The 12,907-nt window shown below is 40.8% G+C and overlaps 1 protein-coding gene and 1 pseudogene across 2 annotated transcripts in view; one reads left to right on the forward strand and one right to left on the reverse strand.

Annotated features, from left to right (window-relative positions):
• The window catches only part of SBF2 (SET binding factor 2), a 552,380-nt gene that overhangs the window by 17,509 nt on the left and 521,964 nt on the right, over window positions 1-12,907 (reverse strand). For both annotated transcript variants that reach the window (XM_006873002.1, XM_006873003.1), the window contains exons 33-34: window positions 9,977-10,103; window positions 1,172-1,299 (exon numbers count right to left, since the gene is read on the reverse strand). In XM_006873002.1, the coding sequence (XP_006873064.1) occupies window positions 1,172-1,299; window positions 9,977-10,103 (255 nt within the window). The remainder of the gene's footprint in view (window positions 1-1,171; window positions 1,300-9,976; window positions 10,104-12,907) is intronic.
• On the forward strand, window positions 7,716-8,155 carry LOC102838665 (annotated as a pseudogene).

Genomic DNA, 12,907 nt, shown 5'->3' on the forward strand with positions numbered 1-12,907 from the left:
GTTGGCCCAGGATCGGACATTGTTTCGTTCTGCTGTGCATGGGGTCGCTATGAGTCGGTTCCGACTCGATGGCACCTGACAACAACAACAACTCCTATCTTGGCAACATACGGGGGCTTCAAAATGTTCATGGAACAATGATCTTTTAATTCCACTTTTCCATGAACTTTTTGAAGTCCTATTATACAACTTCCTAATGTCATGAGAAAGTCAGATTCAAACTGAGAATTTGTGGGCTCCTCAGAGTTTTATGTCAGAAATTACAGCACTGAGAGTACTGAGTCCAGCGTGCAGTCTTTGACCCACTACCCATCTCTCACCTACACCCTGCTCTGTCCTATATAGAGTGTGAGGGTCCTATGTAAATGTGTGTGTATAGCCCAGTTCATAGAGTCAAATTCTGTCCACTCCCCTATACCTCTCCTCTTCCCCTGGAATAAGGACAATTGCTTATCAGAACCAATCTTTCCCCTTCTCAGAGACTTTCATACAGAGGTTCAGGCCAGAACATGGTTGCCCCTTAGAAGTCATTCTTTTTTGGACTGGGCTCCAAAATCCCCGTTTCCGTAATGGGGCCCTTCCATGACTCAGATCAAAATGGGCTTCAGAAATTCTTCCTAAAGTGTTTTAGATTTCTCAGGTTATACCCCCTGTTGAAGTTTCAAGTTCTCGTCTTTCTTCCTGGGGAGGAAGTTGCCTTGTTTGATTTTCTTAAGTCTCCATTCCATCATAACCCAAATACACAGTAAAGTGTCTCAAACTTTTAAATATCCTTTGGTATTTAAAATAACATTAGTCAAATGTTTTTTAAAAAAAGTAATAAACTTACATGCAAATTTCCCCTGTTTTGGGAAAGTAGAGCATTCCTATAATATCTTTCGTAAGCTCTGGGAGCTGAGTGTAGTTCTGGGAAGGAACCCTTGCTTTAATGGGTCACTCACTGTTAAACAAATGCAGAATGCTAGTTTTGCTATCTGCCTTTTTTTTGTATGAGTGAAAATCCTCTTTGGACTTCTTTTGGTTAGAAAAAAATAGGTACTTTCATAAAGGTAAATTGGTGCAAAGTGAACTTTCTTTTCACAGGGGATAACCGTACACTAAAATGAAGCAAGACTTTAATACAAAATATACAGATAATAAAATATAAGACATAAGTGATATTTTACCATACCTCTATTTCCACTGGTGAATATAAATAATTAAAGAAAATGGGACTCCTCTTATGCATTCTATCAATACATTCCCAAATACAAATCCCTTTCTTGGCATGCTTGTCTCCTTTATCATCAAATAAAGTCCCTGTGAAAAAAATCCAAAAAATTCAATAGCAAAAAGGTAGCTGAACATGTTATTAGACAATATGATATGCATAAACCAAAGCAAACCCCATGCCATCAAGTCAATTCCGACCCATAGTGACACCACTGGACAGAGCAGAACTTCTCCTTAGGGTTTCTGAGACTGTAAATCTTAATGGGAGCAGCTGTTGGTTTTGAACTGCCCACCTTTTTGGTTAGCAGTGCAGTGCCCGAATAGGGCTTCTTATGGTAGACCTAACAGGAAAAACTGAAATGTTTCTTACAACTCTAGAAATGACAACATATGTGCATGTGTTAGAAGATAAACATCTGACACTTTGATGAACTTGACCTACACCTATGGATGCAGTAGCTGAAAAAAGGGAACAAATCTATACAGCGAGGATCATTCCCACCCTCTCTATACACAGAGTAGACAGGGATGGGCAACTTGGACATTGGCTACCCAAAATAGGGAGGCTACAAAGGCAAGAAGTGACTGCCTTACAAGCTTTCAAGAGGGAACCTACATCCAGAGGGCATGGAGGAAGGTAGAATCTCCACTGAGTAGTATCCAACCTGTCTAGGCGGGGCTGATGAAAGGAAATGCAGATAGGTCTCTTGTGATACAACAATGAATAACTGTTATCAGGACCGATTGTGAGGGTTGGTAATGTAAAGGTAGATGTTTTGTAGCAAGGAGGGGAATGATTAACTTTGAAGTCTAGGAGTGAAGGTCCCTGGGATCATCAAGGTAGAAGAGTGGAGAGCAGGACCCTACCCAGAGAAGCAGTGACACCAGAGATGGAGGCAGAGACGATGATGTAGAGAGATGCAGCAGCTGGGGACTTTAGACCCAGAGAGGGAGAGGGGCTGTGTGCTGATAACCAGGGGTGGGGGTGGGGTGGGATGGGGTTATACCTTTGGTTTGGTTGATGATGCATGGAGAGGACTGGTAACCATGGCAATGCAACAATATATTATAGGATAAATGTAAAACTTAATGTTCTCCTGTATAAACTATCACATAATTCACAATAAAACATAAAAAAATAATTTACAAAACATCTAAATGGAATGATAACATCTAATGTTTTTGGTACTCTCAGTCTACAGCCTCCATGTGTTTATGTCTAGATTTACAGAAGACTATGCCAGTAGGAGCTCTGGTAGCGTAGTGGTTACGAATCGGGCTGCGAGCCTTAAGGTCAGCGGTTCGAAACTACCAGCCGCTCCGCGGGAGAAAGATGAGGCTTTCTACTCCCGTAAAGATTTACATCCTCGGAAACCCTGTACAGGGTCGCTATGGGTCGGAACCGACTCGATGGCACTTAACAACAACAACAAATGCCAGTAGACAGTCTACACATTTTTAAAAAGAGAATGGAATAATTTAGAGTTGGTTTGAAGAAACAAGTAAAAATGAGCACTTTGAGTTTGTTCATTCCGGTTTGAGCCGGTGCTAAGAATTTGCATTTACTCTCCAAATATACTGAATCACAATCAACATTGTAACAAGATTGGGAGGGGTGGAAATGCAAATTCTCAGCTCTGACTGAACCAGAATGAACCATTTCAAAGCCCTGGTAAAAACATATTTTATGTTTCTTTTAAAAACTGCTGGTTGTTTATTATGTTGCCATTTAAATGTTTTGTTTAGTAGTTTATATATACACCCCAAATCAGGGGCACACAGACTATGGATGACAGATGGGTGTGGTCTGCATCCTTGGGTGATTTAAAAGAATTTTTTAGGGAGGTACTTCAGGTGTTTCTGATACTCCCTTTGAACCTTTCAAACAATCTATTACTCATGTGTACCCACTTTGTTTTGAATAGGGAGGAGCATGTGTCAGGGCGAGGCAGGATGCAGTTCTTCAAAAGACCAGGGAGGGTAGGGTACACCACTCTTGGCAGTGCTATCTTGGTGTGAATGAAATAACTCAGTTAAAATGAACAAGGGGTTTTCTAGTTTATCAAAAAGGAAAATTTACAGCTCAAGGTTGCATAAAATCTGTAGTATGTGGTGCCCCAAACACGAAATTGTGCCTGTTCTTCTTTACCTTTTAATGGCACAGTCTAGTGCAGTGGTTCTTAAACTTGAGGGCAAAATAGAAAAATCTAGGATTTCAAAAAGCTCCTGATGCCCAGATCTCCCCTCAGATCAACTAAATCACAATTTCTAGGTATGGGGTCCAGGTATTTTTAATTTTTAGTTTCTCTAGTCTTTGCAATATGATCTAGGTGTTGGAATGGATCTTTAATGTCACCCATTCATCCCTCCATTGAGGCCTTGCAGTGCGGATTACACTCAAGGATGTGTGTAGAAGTTAGTCCCAATTAAGGGGCTCTGGGCCCTTTTTACAGGAGAACAAACAGAAGCAGGAAGAGATGATGCAAGCTGGCCTTCCATGCCTCAAGGTGAGTCTCTCTTTCTCTCTCTGCAATAGTGGTGGTGCTGGTGGTTATGTGCCCTGGAGTCGATTCTGACTCACGGTGACCCTGTGTAGGGTTTCTGAGGCTGTGAATCTTTACGGGAGCAGAAAGCCTCATCTTTCTCCCGTGGAACAGCTAGTAGTTTCCAACGCCGACTGTGAGATTAGTGGCCCGGCTCCATTACCCTCTCAGACCTCCTTCTCTGCAGTAGTTAACACCTGGTAATTGCAGCCAAGTTTAGGGAGTTTTTCTTAAAAAAAAAAAAAACCCTGTAAAAAACAGTTAGGATAGCTAGTTTAAGTCCTATCAGCTCACAATTCTATAGTTCAGTGTAATAATCTTTTCAATATGTAATATCAGTCTTCTAGGACATGGGGACTTAATTCTGTTTAGGTTTTTCCAGGGAAACCTAAAAAATTGATTGAAGAATTCCACTAGCAGTGGCTGCAACTCCTTATTCTCTGATTCTTGGCCTTGGCTGGCAGAGGGTGGTGGCAGCAGCTGTTCCTACATTAGGTTGTAGTAGTCTCTTCCTATGTGGACTTGAGAACTAGTGCATCTTCCCCAGTGCTTCAAACTGGTTCATTCTGGTTTGACCCTGGGTTGAACCAGAAATACCAGAATCTGCATTTTTAAAGAATCCCCAGGTATAAATAATAATCACCTGGGGATCTTGTTAAGCTGTGTTTGCTTGTGTGTCTTAACACAAATAGTTATGTGTATCTCCCCTCCCTTAAACCCCCCCCAAAAAACCCCCCCAAAAACCAACAACAAAAAGTAAACCCCTTGGGGAATGATTTCACAGGGACCACTGATGTTCAGAATCTACTCTTTAAAATTACAGTTATTGTTAGGTGCTATTGAGTTGTCTCAGACTCGTAGCATCCCTATGCACAACAGAACAAAACACTGCCCTGACCCTGTGCCCACCTCGCAGTTGCTGTCATGTTTGAGCCCATTGTTGCAGCCACTGTGTCAGTCCGTCTTTTTCACTGAATTTCTACTTTACTAACCATGATGTCCCTTTCCAGGGATTGGTCCCTTCTGACAACATGTCCAAAATACGTGAGACAGAGTCTCACCATCCTCACTTCCAAGGAGGGTATACTTGTTCCAAGACAGGTTTGTTTGTTCTGTGGCATTTCATGGTACTTTCAATATTCATTGCCTCAATTCAAAGATACTGATACCGCTCCGCCAATACGTCATTTGATTTTTGACTGCTGTTTCCACGAGCATTGACTGATATACTTGACAATGGCAATCTTGTTTATTAGTCCAGCTGTGAGGATTTTTGTTTTATTTACATTGACTGCGTCTTGGTCATTTATTTGAATAACTCTGACTTGTTTCTTAGTGTGAATTGAAGTTGTCTGGTTTTTGAGAATTGTGGTCTTGTATTTGTATTCAGTTGATTATCTGTTGGTGTGGTCTTAGGCACTCACTGCCTGCTTCCTGGTGAGTAGATCAGAGAATGGAAGTACATGTATAGTTCTCTGCCATTCATACAGCTTAGTGTAGGGTGGGTTTGGCTGTTGTCTGTTGTTGATCAGGTGGCATAAGAGCTGGTACTGGATATTCTCTAGCGGATGGAGCTGCAGAGGGTTTGGTTGTGGCTGGGTTGTATGGGCATGGTTGCTGTCTTCCATTAAATGGAGCAAGAAGAGAAAACATACATATAAAGGAAAAACAAACAAGCAAACAACATTGAAAAAAAAATAGTAAAGGAGAAAAAAGAAAAAAAAACCCGCAGGCAGTAGCAATAAAAAAAAATATAATAACTGAAGAGAACAATGGGAAAGGAAAATAAAAACATGGAAGCACAATGGAAAGAAAACACAGTAAGCAAAGCTAGGGAGAAGGATAAAGAAAAGAGAAACATTCCAGAAAAGAGCAAAGAAGTACCAGAGAAGAGAAAGAAAACTCAGAGGGAATAAAAAAAAGAGGGGGGGGGGGTGTAAGAAGGAAGGAGAGGGGATAAAAGAGAGACACAAAAAGAGAATGAAAAAGGAAAACGGAGACAAAGAATGAAAAACAAGGAAAGGAAAAAACTAGGGCAGGAACTGAATGCAGAGAGGAGAAAACTGTGTGACCTCTGCCAACCTAAAAGCTCACAAGGTAGGAAGGGGAGGGAAGAGAGAGGGTAGTAGTCCTAGCCTTAGATGGAGTTTCTAGTTACGAATTGGGCTGCAGACCTTAAGGTCAGCAGTTCAAAACTACCAGCGGTTCCACCGGAGAAAGACAGGCGTTCTGCTCTGGTAAAGATTTACAGCCTCGGAAATACTGTGCAGGGTCACTGTGAGTCGGAACCAACTTCATGGTACTTAACAACAACAATATGAAGATATTATCAGTGATCACTTTATGAGTCTTGGAACCAACACCCTATTTTTGTAAAATTCTTTTTATAATCTAGTCCCAATTTACCTATTCAAATTCTTCACCTATAATTTGATCAGGTGTGACCAATAAAAATCTATCATACCAAAAAAAAAAAAAAGTAATTGCTACAGTTCTAAGAGCTCTGGTAGTGTAGTGGTTACGAATTGGGCTGTGAACCGCAAGGTCAGCAGTTCAAAACTACCAGCTGTTCTGTGGGAGAAAGAGGAGGCTTTCTGCTCCCGTAAAGATTTACAGCCTCGGAAACCTTGTACAGGGTAGCTATGAGTTGGAACCGACTCCACAGCACATAACTACCACCAGGTGTTGTCAGGGCATCCAACCCAGAAGTTTCTGCAGGCCCTGGAAGTAGATGAGGTCAGAGTCTTTCAGGCCCAGAGGGCAACTGGAAGCAGGGCAGTTGATTAAGAGTTTGAGCTAGTCTAGGGCTGGCCTGGATGGCCCTGCGAGTTCTTCAGGTCTAAAGACCTGGTGCTGGGGTTGTGTACCCAGTGCCCAACTCCCAATGACAGCTCAGCTCTGACTTCTAGTATAGCAAGGACTACGCAGGGGGGCGGATGAGGGTGGGAGCTGGCCACATCTCAGGTCCACCAGGGGTGTGGGGAACAACAAGGAATCACACTTTTCTTGTTGCCAGTCACTGGTGTCATCCGCATCGTCAGGCCGCTGCCTGTTTCTAAACTATCCATAGTTTGTTATGATCCATACAGTGGAATGCCTTTGCACAGTAAATAAAAAAAAATAAATGTTTTTCTGGAATTCTCTGCTTTTAGCCAAGATTCACCTGATGTCAGCAATGATAGTCTTCATTCCATATCCTGTTTTGAATTCAGCTTGAATTTCTAGCAGCTCCCTGTAAATTTACTGCTGCAACAGTTTTAAATTATATTCAGCAAAATTTTACTTGTGTGTGGTATTAATAATATTATTTGATAATTTCTGCATTCTGTTGGGTCACCTTTCTTTGCAGAGGACACAAACATGGATCTCTATTCCAGTCAGCTGACAAGGCAAATGTCCTACAAATTCCTTGGCAGAGATGAGTGAGTGCTTCCAGTGCTGCATCAGTTTGTTGAAACATTTCAATTGGTAGTTGTCAATTCCTGGAGCCTTGTTTTTCAGGGTAGTTCAGACTTCTTCCTTCAACACTATCAGTTCTTTATCATATGCTAACTCCTGAAATGGTTGAACATCAACAGATTCTTTTTGATACATATGGTGACTCTGTGTACTTCTCCTCCTCCCATCTTCTTTTGATGTTTCCTGCATCATTCACTATTTTGTCCATGTTATAGTTAAGTGCTGTTGAGTCAGTTCTGCAGTTAGCAGTCCAGTGCTTACCCTGTAGTGCCACACCAGGACTCCATTTTGCCCACAGAATCCTTTCATATTGCACATTGAGGCTTGACTTTTGTCCTCATTTCTCTCAGCTTGAGAAATGTTGAGCATGGTTTTCCCTTCTGGCTCTCTAACTCAAGGTATAAAAATTACTACTGCTATTAACAATAAAAATAATGAGGTCTAGTTTTCTGGGTAGCACATGGGGGTCTGAGGCCAAGAGCTGTTCCTGCCACCACCAACATGGAGACTTGGTACTGAGTCCTGTTCTTAGTGCCTGAATGCCCCGGCCTGAAGTTGAAGAAGCTGCCCTGGGTCCACACAACGTTGGCCATGATAGTGGACTCTCTGGTGGTGGCGTCTTACTTCCTCATCAGTGGAGGAATAATTTATGATGTTACTGTGGAACCTCCAAGTGTTGGCTCTATGACTGATGAACATGGGCATCAGAAGCTAGTAGCTTTCTTGGCCTACAGAGTAATGGACAATATACTATGGAAGGACTTGCAGTAGTTTCCTGTTTACAATGGGATGTTTAGGTTTCATAATCCTGGGCCAGTACAATGCACCAAACATTTCAAAACTCAGTAGATCTGTGGATTTATCTGTGTCCTATTGAGCTTTTTTTTTTTATGGCTAGAGTATTCACGAGAATGAAACTGCTGGGTTATCTGATGGGTTAGAATACCCATTCATAGAAATCAGTGGATATTGGATTTGCTCCTGTTAATGAAGTTTTGACAGCTATACCTATCAAACCTCAAATATGAAATGTGGAAAAGGATGAAGAGTATCAAAGTGAAGATTCTAGTGAAAGCTGAGAAAGCTAATTAAATTTTGGACTAGAATTTCTCCTTGGTACTAACAGAAAGACAAACTTATTACAAGGTTTGTTCCAGCTGACCTAGACTGACGTACCAACAATGTTAAGTGGCATGCTCTTCTTAGTTTTTCATTTCTAAAAGGAAATATACTTCAATAAGTTGTGTGGAAGGAGCAGAAATAAATAATTTCTTTAATTAAAAAATAATTATGTCTACAATTTATTGAAGGTTTACTCTGTGTTGGAACCTTCCTAAGAATAACTCTATGTGGGACACCCTGGTCAACTGGCATAACATAGTCCACAAAGACAATGTTCTACATCCTATGTTGGTGAGTAGTGACTGGGATCTTAAAAAGCTCATGAGCAGTCATCTAAAGTACAGCTATTTGCCTCTCCATGTGCAGAATAAAGAAGAGTTATGAAAAGTGAAAATGCTTGGAATCAACTAGTCTAGTGGACCAGTGGAGCAGATGAACAACAGTCTCAATGACTCTGAGACCAGAACTAGATGGTTCCCAGCTACCACTACCAACTGCTCTAAAAGGGATCACATTTGAAAGTCTCAGGAGTGAGAGAAAATGTGGAACAAAGCTTAAAATTATATATAAAAAAAGACCAGGCTTACTGGTCAGAAAGATACTGGAAGAACCAGGGTCTATGGCCTTTGACTACCCTTCAGATCTGAAACAGAACTCACCCTTGTGGCCAAGTTTCAGCCAAGCAGTAGCTAGAAAAATATGGGGACATTACACTATTAAGGTATGCTCACCATGGAATGGTCATTCAAGATTAAAAGGGCATCATTTACCTAGGGACAGAGTTGAGAAGGGCTGGGAAGGTGGATGGAATGGCAGTAGGAACCACAGGGTGGAAGCAGGATAACTGTTGTTGCAAGGGGGAGGATTGCAATCATTGAGAGGAAACAAAGTGAATGATTTGTTCAAAGTAAAACTGATTATCTTCTCTATAAACCTTCACTCAATTCATAATAAAAAGTTAATTAAAAGAAAATCCCATTGTGATCATCATGGCATTAAGAAGTAGGTACTATTATTGTCCATATTTTACAGAGGAGAAAAACAAGGGGCAGAGAGGTACATACTTAACCAAAGTACGTGGTGATTGGTAGTGCTGGGACTTAATCTTGGTCTGTTTATCTAGAGTCTATGACATTAACTAAGGAGCTCTGGTAGTATAGTGGTTATGAATCGGGCTGCTAACCTCAAGGTCGGCAGTTCGAAACTACCAGCTGTTCTGCAGGAAAAAGATGAGGCTTTCTGCTCCCGTAAAGATTTACAGCCTCGGAAACACTGTGCAGGGTCGTTATGAGTTGGAGCCGACTCCACGGTACTTAACAACAACAACAACGACATTAACTGCTATGCACACTGCTTCCAATGGCAGGTACCCTTTATAGTAGAGTGTGCCAGGGATGGAAAAACTATGAGTTGAAAGTGCCTGCTAAAACACTGATAACATTTTGGAATATTAAAATAGTAAATGGAAGAGTTAACACAAACGTGTAAACTCTGTATCCGGGCATTCCTTCAGATCTTTATAGTTCAAGACAAAACCCTAAAATGTCTTTGCTAAACCTGGGGGTAGTTGATTTATTATAGTTTTTATTAAAACTCACAACAAACTAACAAAGATGAAACAAAAGTGTAGAAACACATACCATGCTCTAATCTTTCATAATCTGAATCCAGAAGAAATGTTTTAAAGCGATTAGACACATAATGGAAAGCCAAGAACTTCAAGTAATATAGATTGAATTCAAACTCAGTTGGATATTGGTGGTGAACCTGAAACACACAAAGAAGGAAAAAAAGAAGTGAGAACAGACTAAACAGAAGGTAGAATGCCATTATATTAAATGCTAACCTGAAATACACCAGAGACCATTTGGTTACTAATTCAACAAATATTTGAATCCCTACCATGAGTGGAGGTAGGAAGGGACCACACTTTTTGAGCACCTGCTATATGCCAGATACCATAGTGACCCTACAGGACATAGAAGAATTGCTCCATAGGGTGTTCTACGCAGAAATCTTTAGTAGCTGATTGTTTACCCATTGCATTATCAGCATGCCTTGTCAGATAACATGCATTTTCTTGTTAAGTGCTGTCAAGTTAGTTTCTGACTCATACCAACACTGTATAGGGTTTCCAAGGAGCGGCTGGTAAGTTTGAACCACCGACCTTGTGATTCAAACAGACCTTGGAGTCAGGGCTTATCCTACAGCACCAAACCAGGTCTTATCCAAATACCATGCTAGGTGTGTTTTATAAAAAATCTTGTTTAATCTCTATAACAACATTGCAAAACAGGTAATATTATCTCCACTTTAAATTGAGAAACAGTAAGTTTAAGTAATTTACCCAAGGTCATTCAGCCAGAACTGGTGAGACCAAATTTGAATACTGGCTTGTTGAACACCAAGATCTGTGCTTCACTTTTACAGTACACTGTAATAGTACTGTACAGGTACTTGACATAAATCAGTGTAAGTTATGGATTGTGCTTTCCAGGAGCTTATGGTGTAAAGTGTGGAATAAAAACTGACAAAACAAAATAGCCAAGCCAAGCAAAACAAAATAAAACTCGTTGCTCTCAACTTGAGTCAACTTACGGAGACCCCATATGTATGTAACAGAGCAGAACTGTGTTATTAAAGGTTTTCTCCCTGCAACGTTTTCTTACTGGCTCTTTAATGGCACTAAACTTTCAGCTCATAAATGGTGGTGGTGGTTATATGCTGTGGAGTTGGAACCGACTCATAGCAACCCTGTACAGGGTTTCCGAGGCTGATAAAGATAAAGCCTTATCTTTCTTCTGTGGAACAGCTGGTAGTTTTGAACTGCTGACCTTGCGGTTCACAGCCCATTTCGTAACCACTATGCTATCAGATCTCCTTCAGCTCATAAGTAGTGCCAAATAAAATAAGAGTGTGGGTTGTACGCAGCAGGCACTGCTGCCTGTGAAGCCACAGCTGTTTGTTTCATCAGGTCAAGGACACAACAGTTTCCACAGGACATTTGTGACATGGCTCTCAACAGCTGTGCAAGGTGACATGCTCCAGGGTGTTAATACCTATGTATTAAGTATGAATTTTATCATTAGTGAAGATAAAGGAATTAGACCACATGGTATCTGTGATTATTCTATATAGCAGTTAATTATAATGGCTAAGCATAATTACAGTTTACAGTTATAATTAAATAAAATTTAAGTCAACTTGGCACATAATAGGAATCAAGTTCTAATTCTGCAGCATAATAACTGGACATACAAATAAACAGTTCCTCTTTATATGAGAACAAGTGGTATTTAGAGTAACTACCGCTCGGAGTATAGGTCAGGTTCATCATGAAGATGTATCTTCTGTCACTGTAGCTGTTCCAGTCTGCTTGTCCTTTCTAGTGGGAATGTCTCACCTCACAAGGTTGTGGATGGGACTCAGGATTCCACCTAAGGTCCTATACTCTGTAAAGGCTTTGCAAAAGGCCTATTTCACTGGGCAAGTTGTAGAACCCCTTTTAGGTATTCCAATCAGTTATTGGCTGATGGCGGGCTTACAAGTTTTCTCTAATCATGTTTCCCAACATTCCTTTCTATCCCACTCAAGTGTCTATTTTAGAATAGTAGGCAAGGGAAACTAATATTCATAAGGCAGTCAAGGATTTAATATTATTTACCCTCTTCAAGCTATACCTAGATCCCTCTATCCCAGAGCCCTATTGTTCCAAGGTTGAGTATGCATCACTATTTACCTCTGTCCCACTAGGCCATGCAAACCTGTCTCAGTGTTCCCCTATCTATCTTGTTCTGCCTCCTCCCCAATCCTTGTATTGTCCTCTCCAACACCCAAACTAACCCTCCCCACCCCCCACTGTGGTTACCTTATATTCTACTAGTTCTAGCCTCCATTTAAGACAGTCTATTTTATCTAGTAATCTACCTGACCTTCCCACCACCTGGATCTCTGTTCCTCTGTGTTAACCTTTTTTCACACTGTAATTGTTTTGATCATAGACTGTCCTCCCAGAGCCTCTGTTCTTATAATTTTATTCTGTTCTTGACTCTTCCATTTGTCAGCTGAGTTCAGGTTGATGCTGCCATGTACATCATTCTGTACTTGTTTTGTGTTCTTGTTGGTTCTTAGTTCACAGAACTTCCTTTAGGATGTTTTTCATAGCAGGGTTGGCTTTGGCAAAATCCCTTAGCTTCTGTTTACCCTGGAATGTTTAGATTACACCATCATATTTAATTGACAGCTTTGCTGGGTAGAGGATTCTTGGGTGGCAGTTTTTTTCTTTCAGGGTTTTATATATGTCTCCTCATCGCCTTCTTGCCTGCATGGTTTCTGTTGGGAAATCTGAGCTTAATCTGATCTGCTTGCCTTTGTATGTTATATTTCTCTTTTCCCTAGCTGCATTCAAGATCCTGTCTTTATCTTTGATTTTGGAGAGTTTATTATGTCTTGGTGATTGGATTGTCTTTTAGGGTTTATCCATCCTGGGGTTCACTGAGCTTCTTGAATGCTTATCTTTTCACTTTTCAGGATGTTAGGAAAATTTTCTTCCAGAAGCTCTTCAACTATCT

Source organism: Chrysochloris asiatica, unplaced genomic scaffold (assembly GCF_000296735.1).
Source record: "Chrysochloris asiatica unplaced genomic scaffold, ChrAsi1.0 scaffold00219, whole genome shotgun sequence".
NCBI classification, from domain to species: domain Eukaryota; kingdom Metazoa; phylum Chordata; class Mammalia; order Afrosoricida; family Chrysochloridae; genus Chrysochloris; species Chrysochloris asiatica.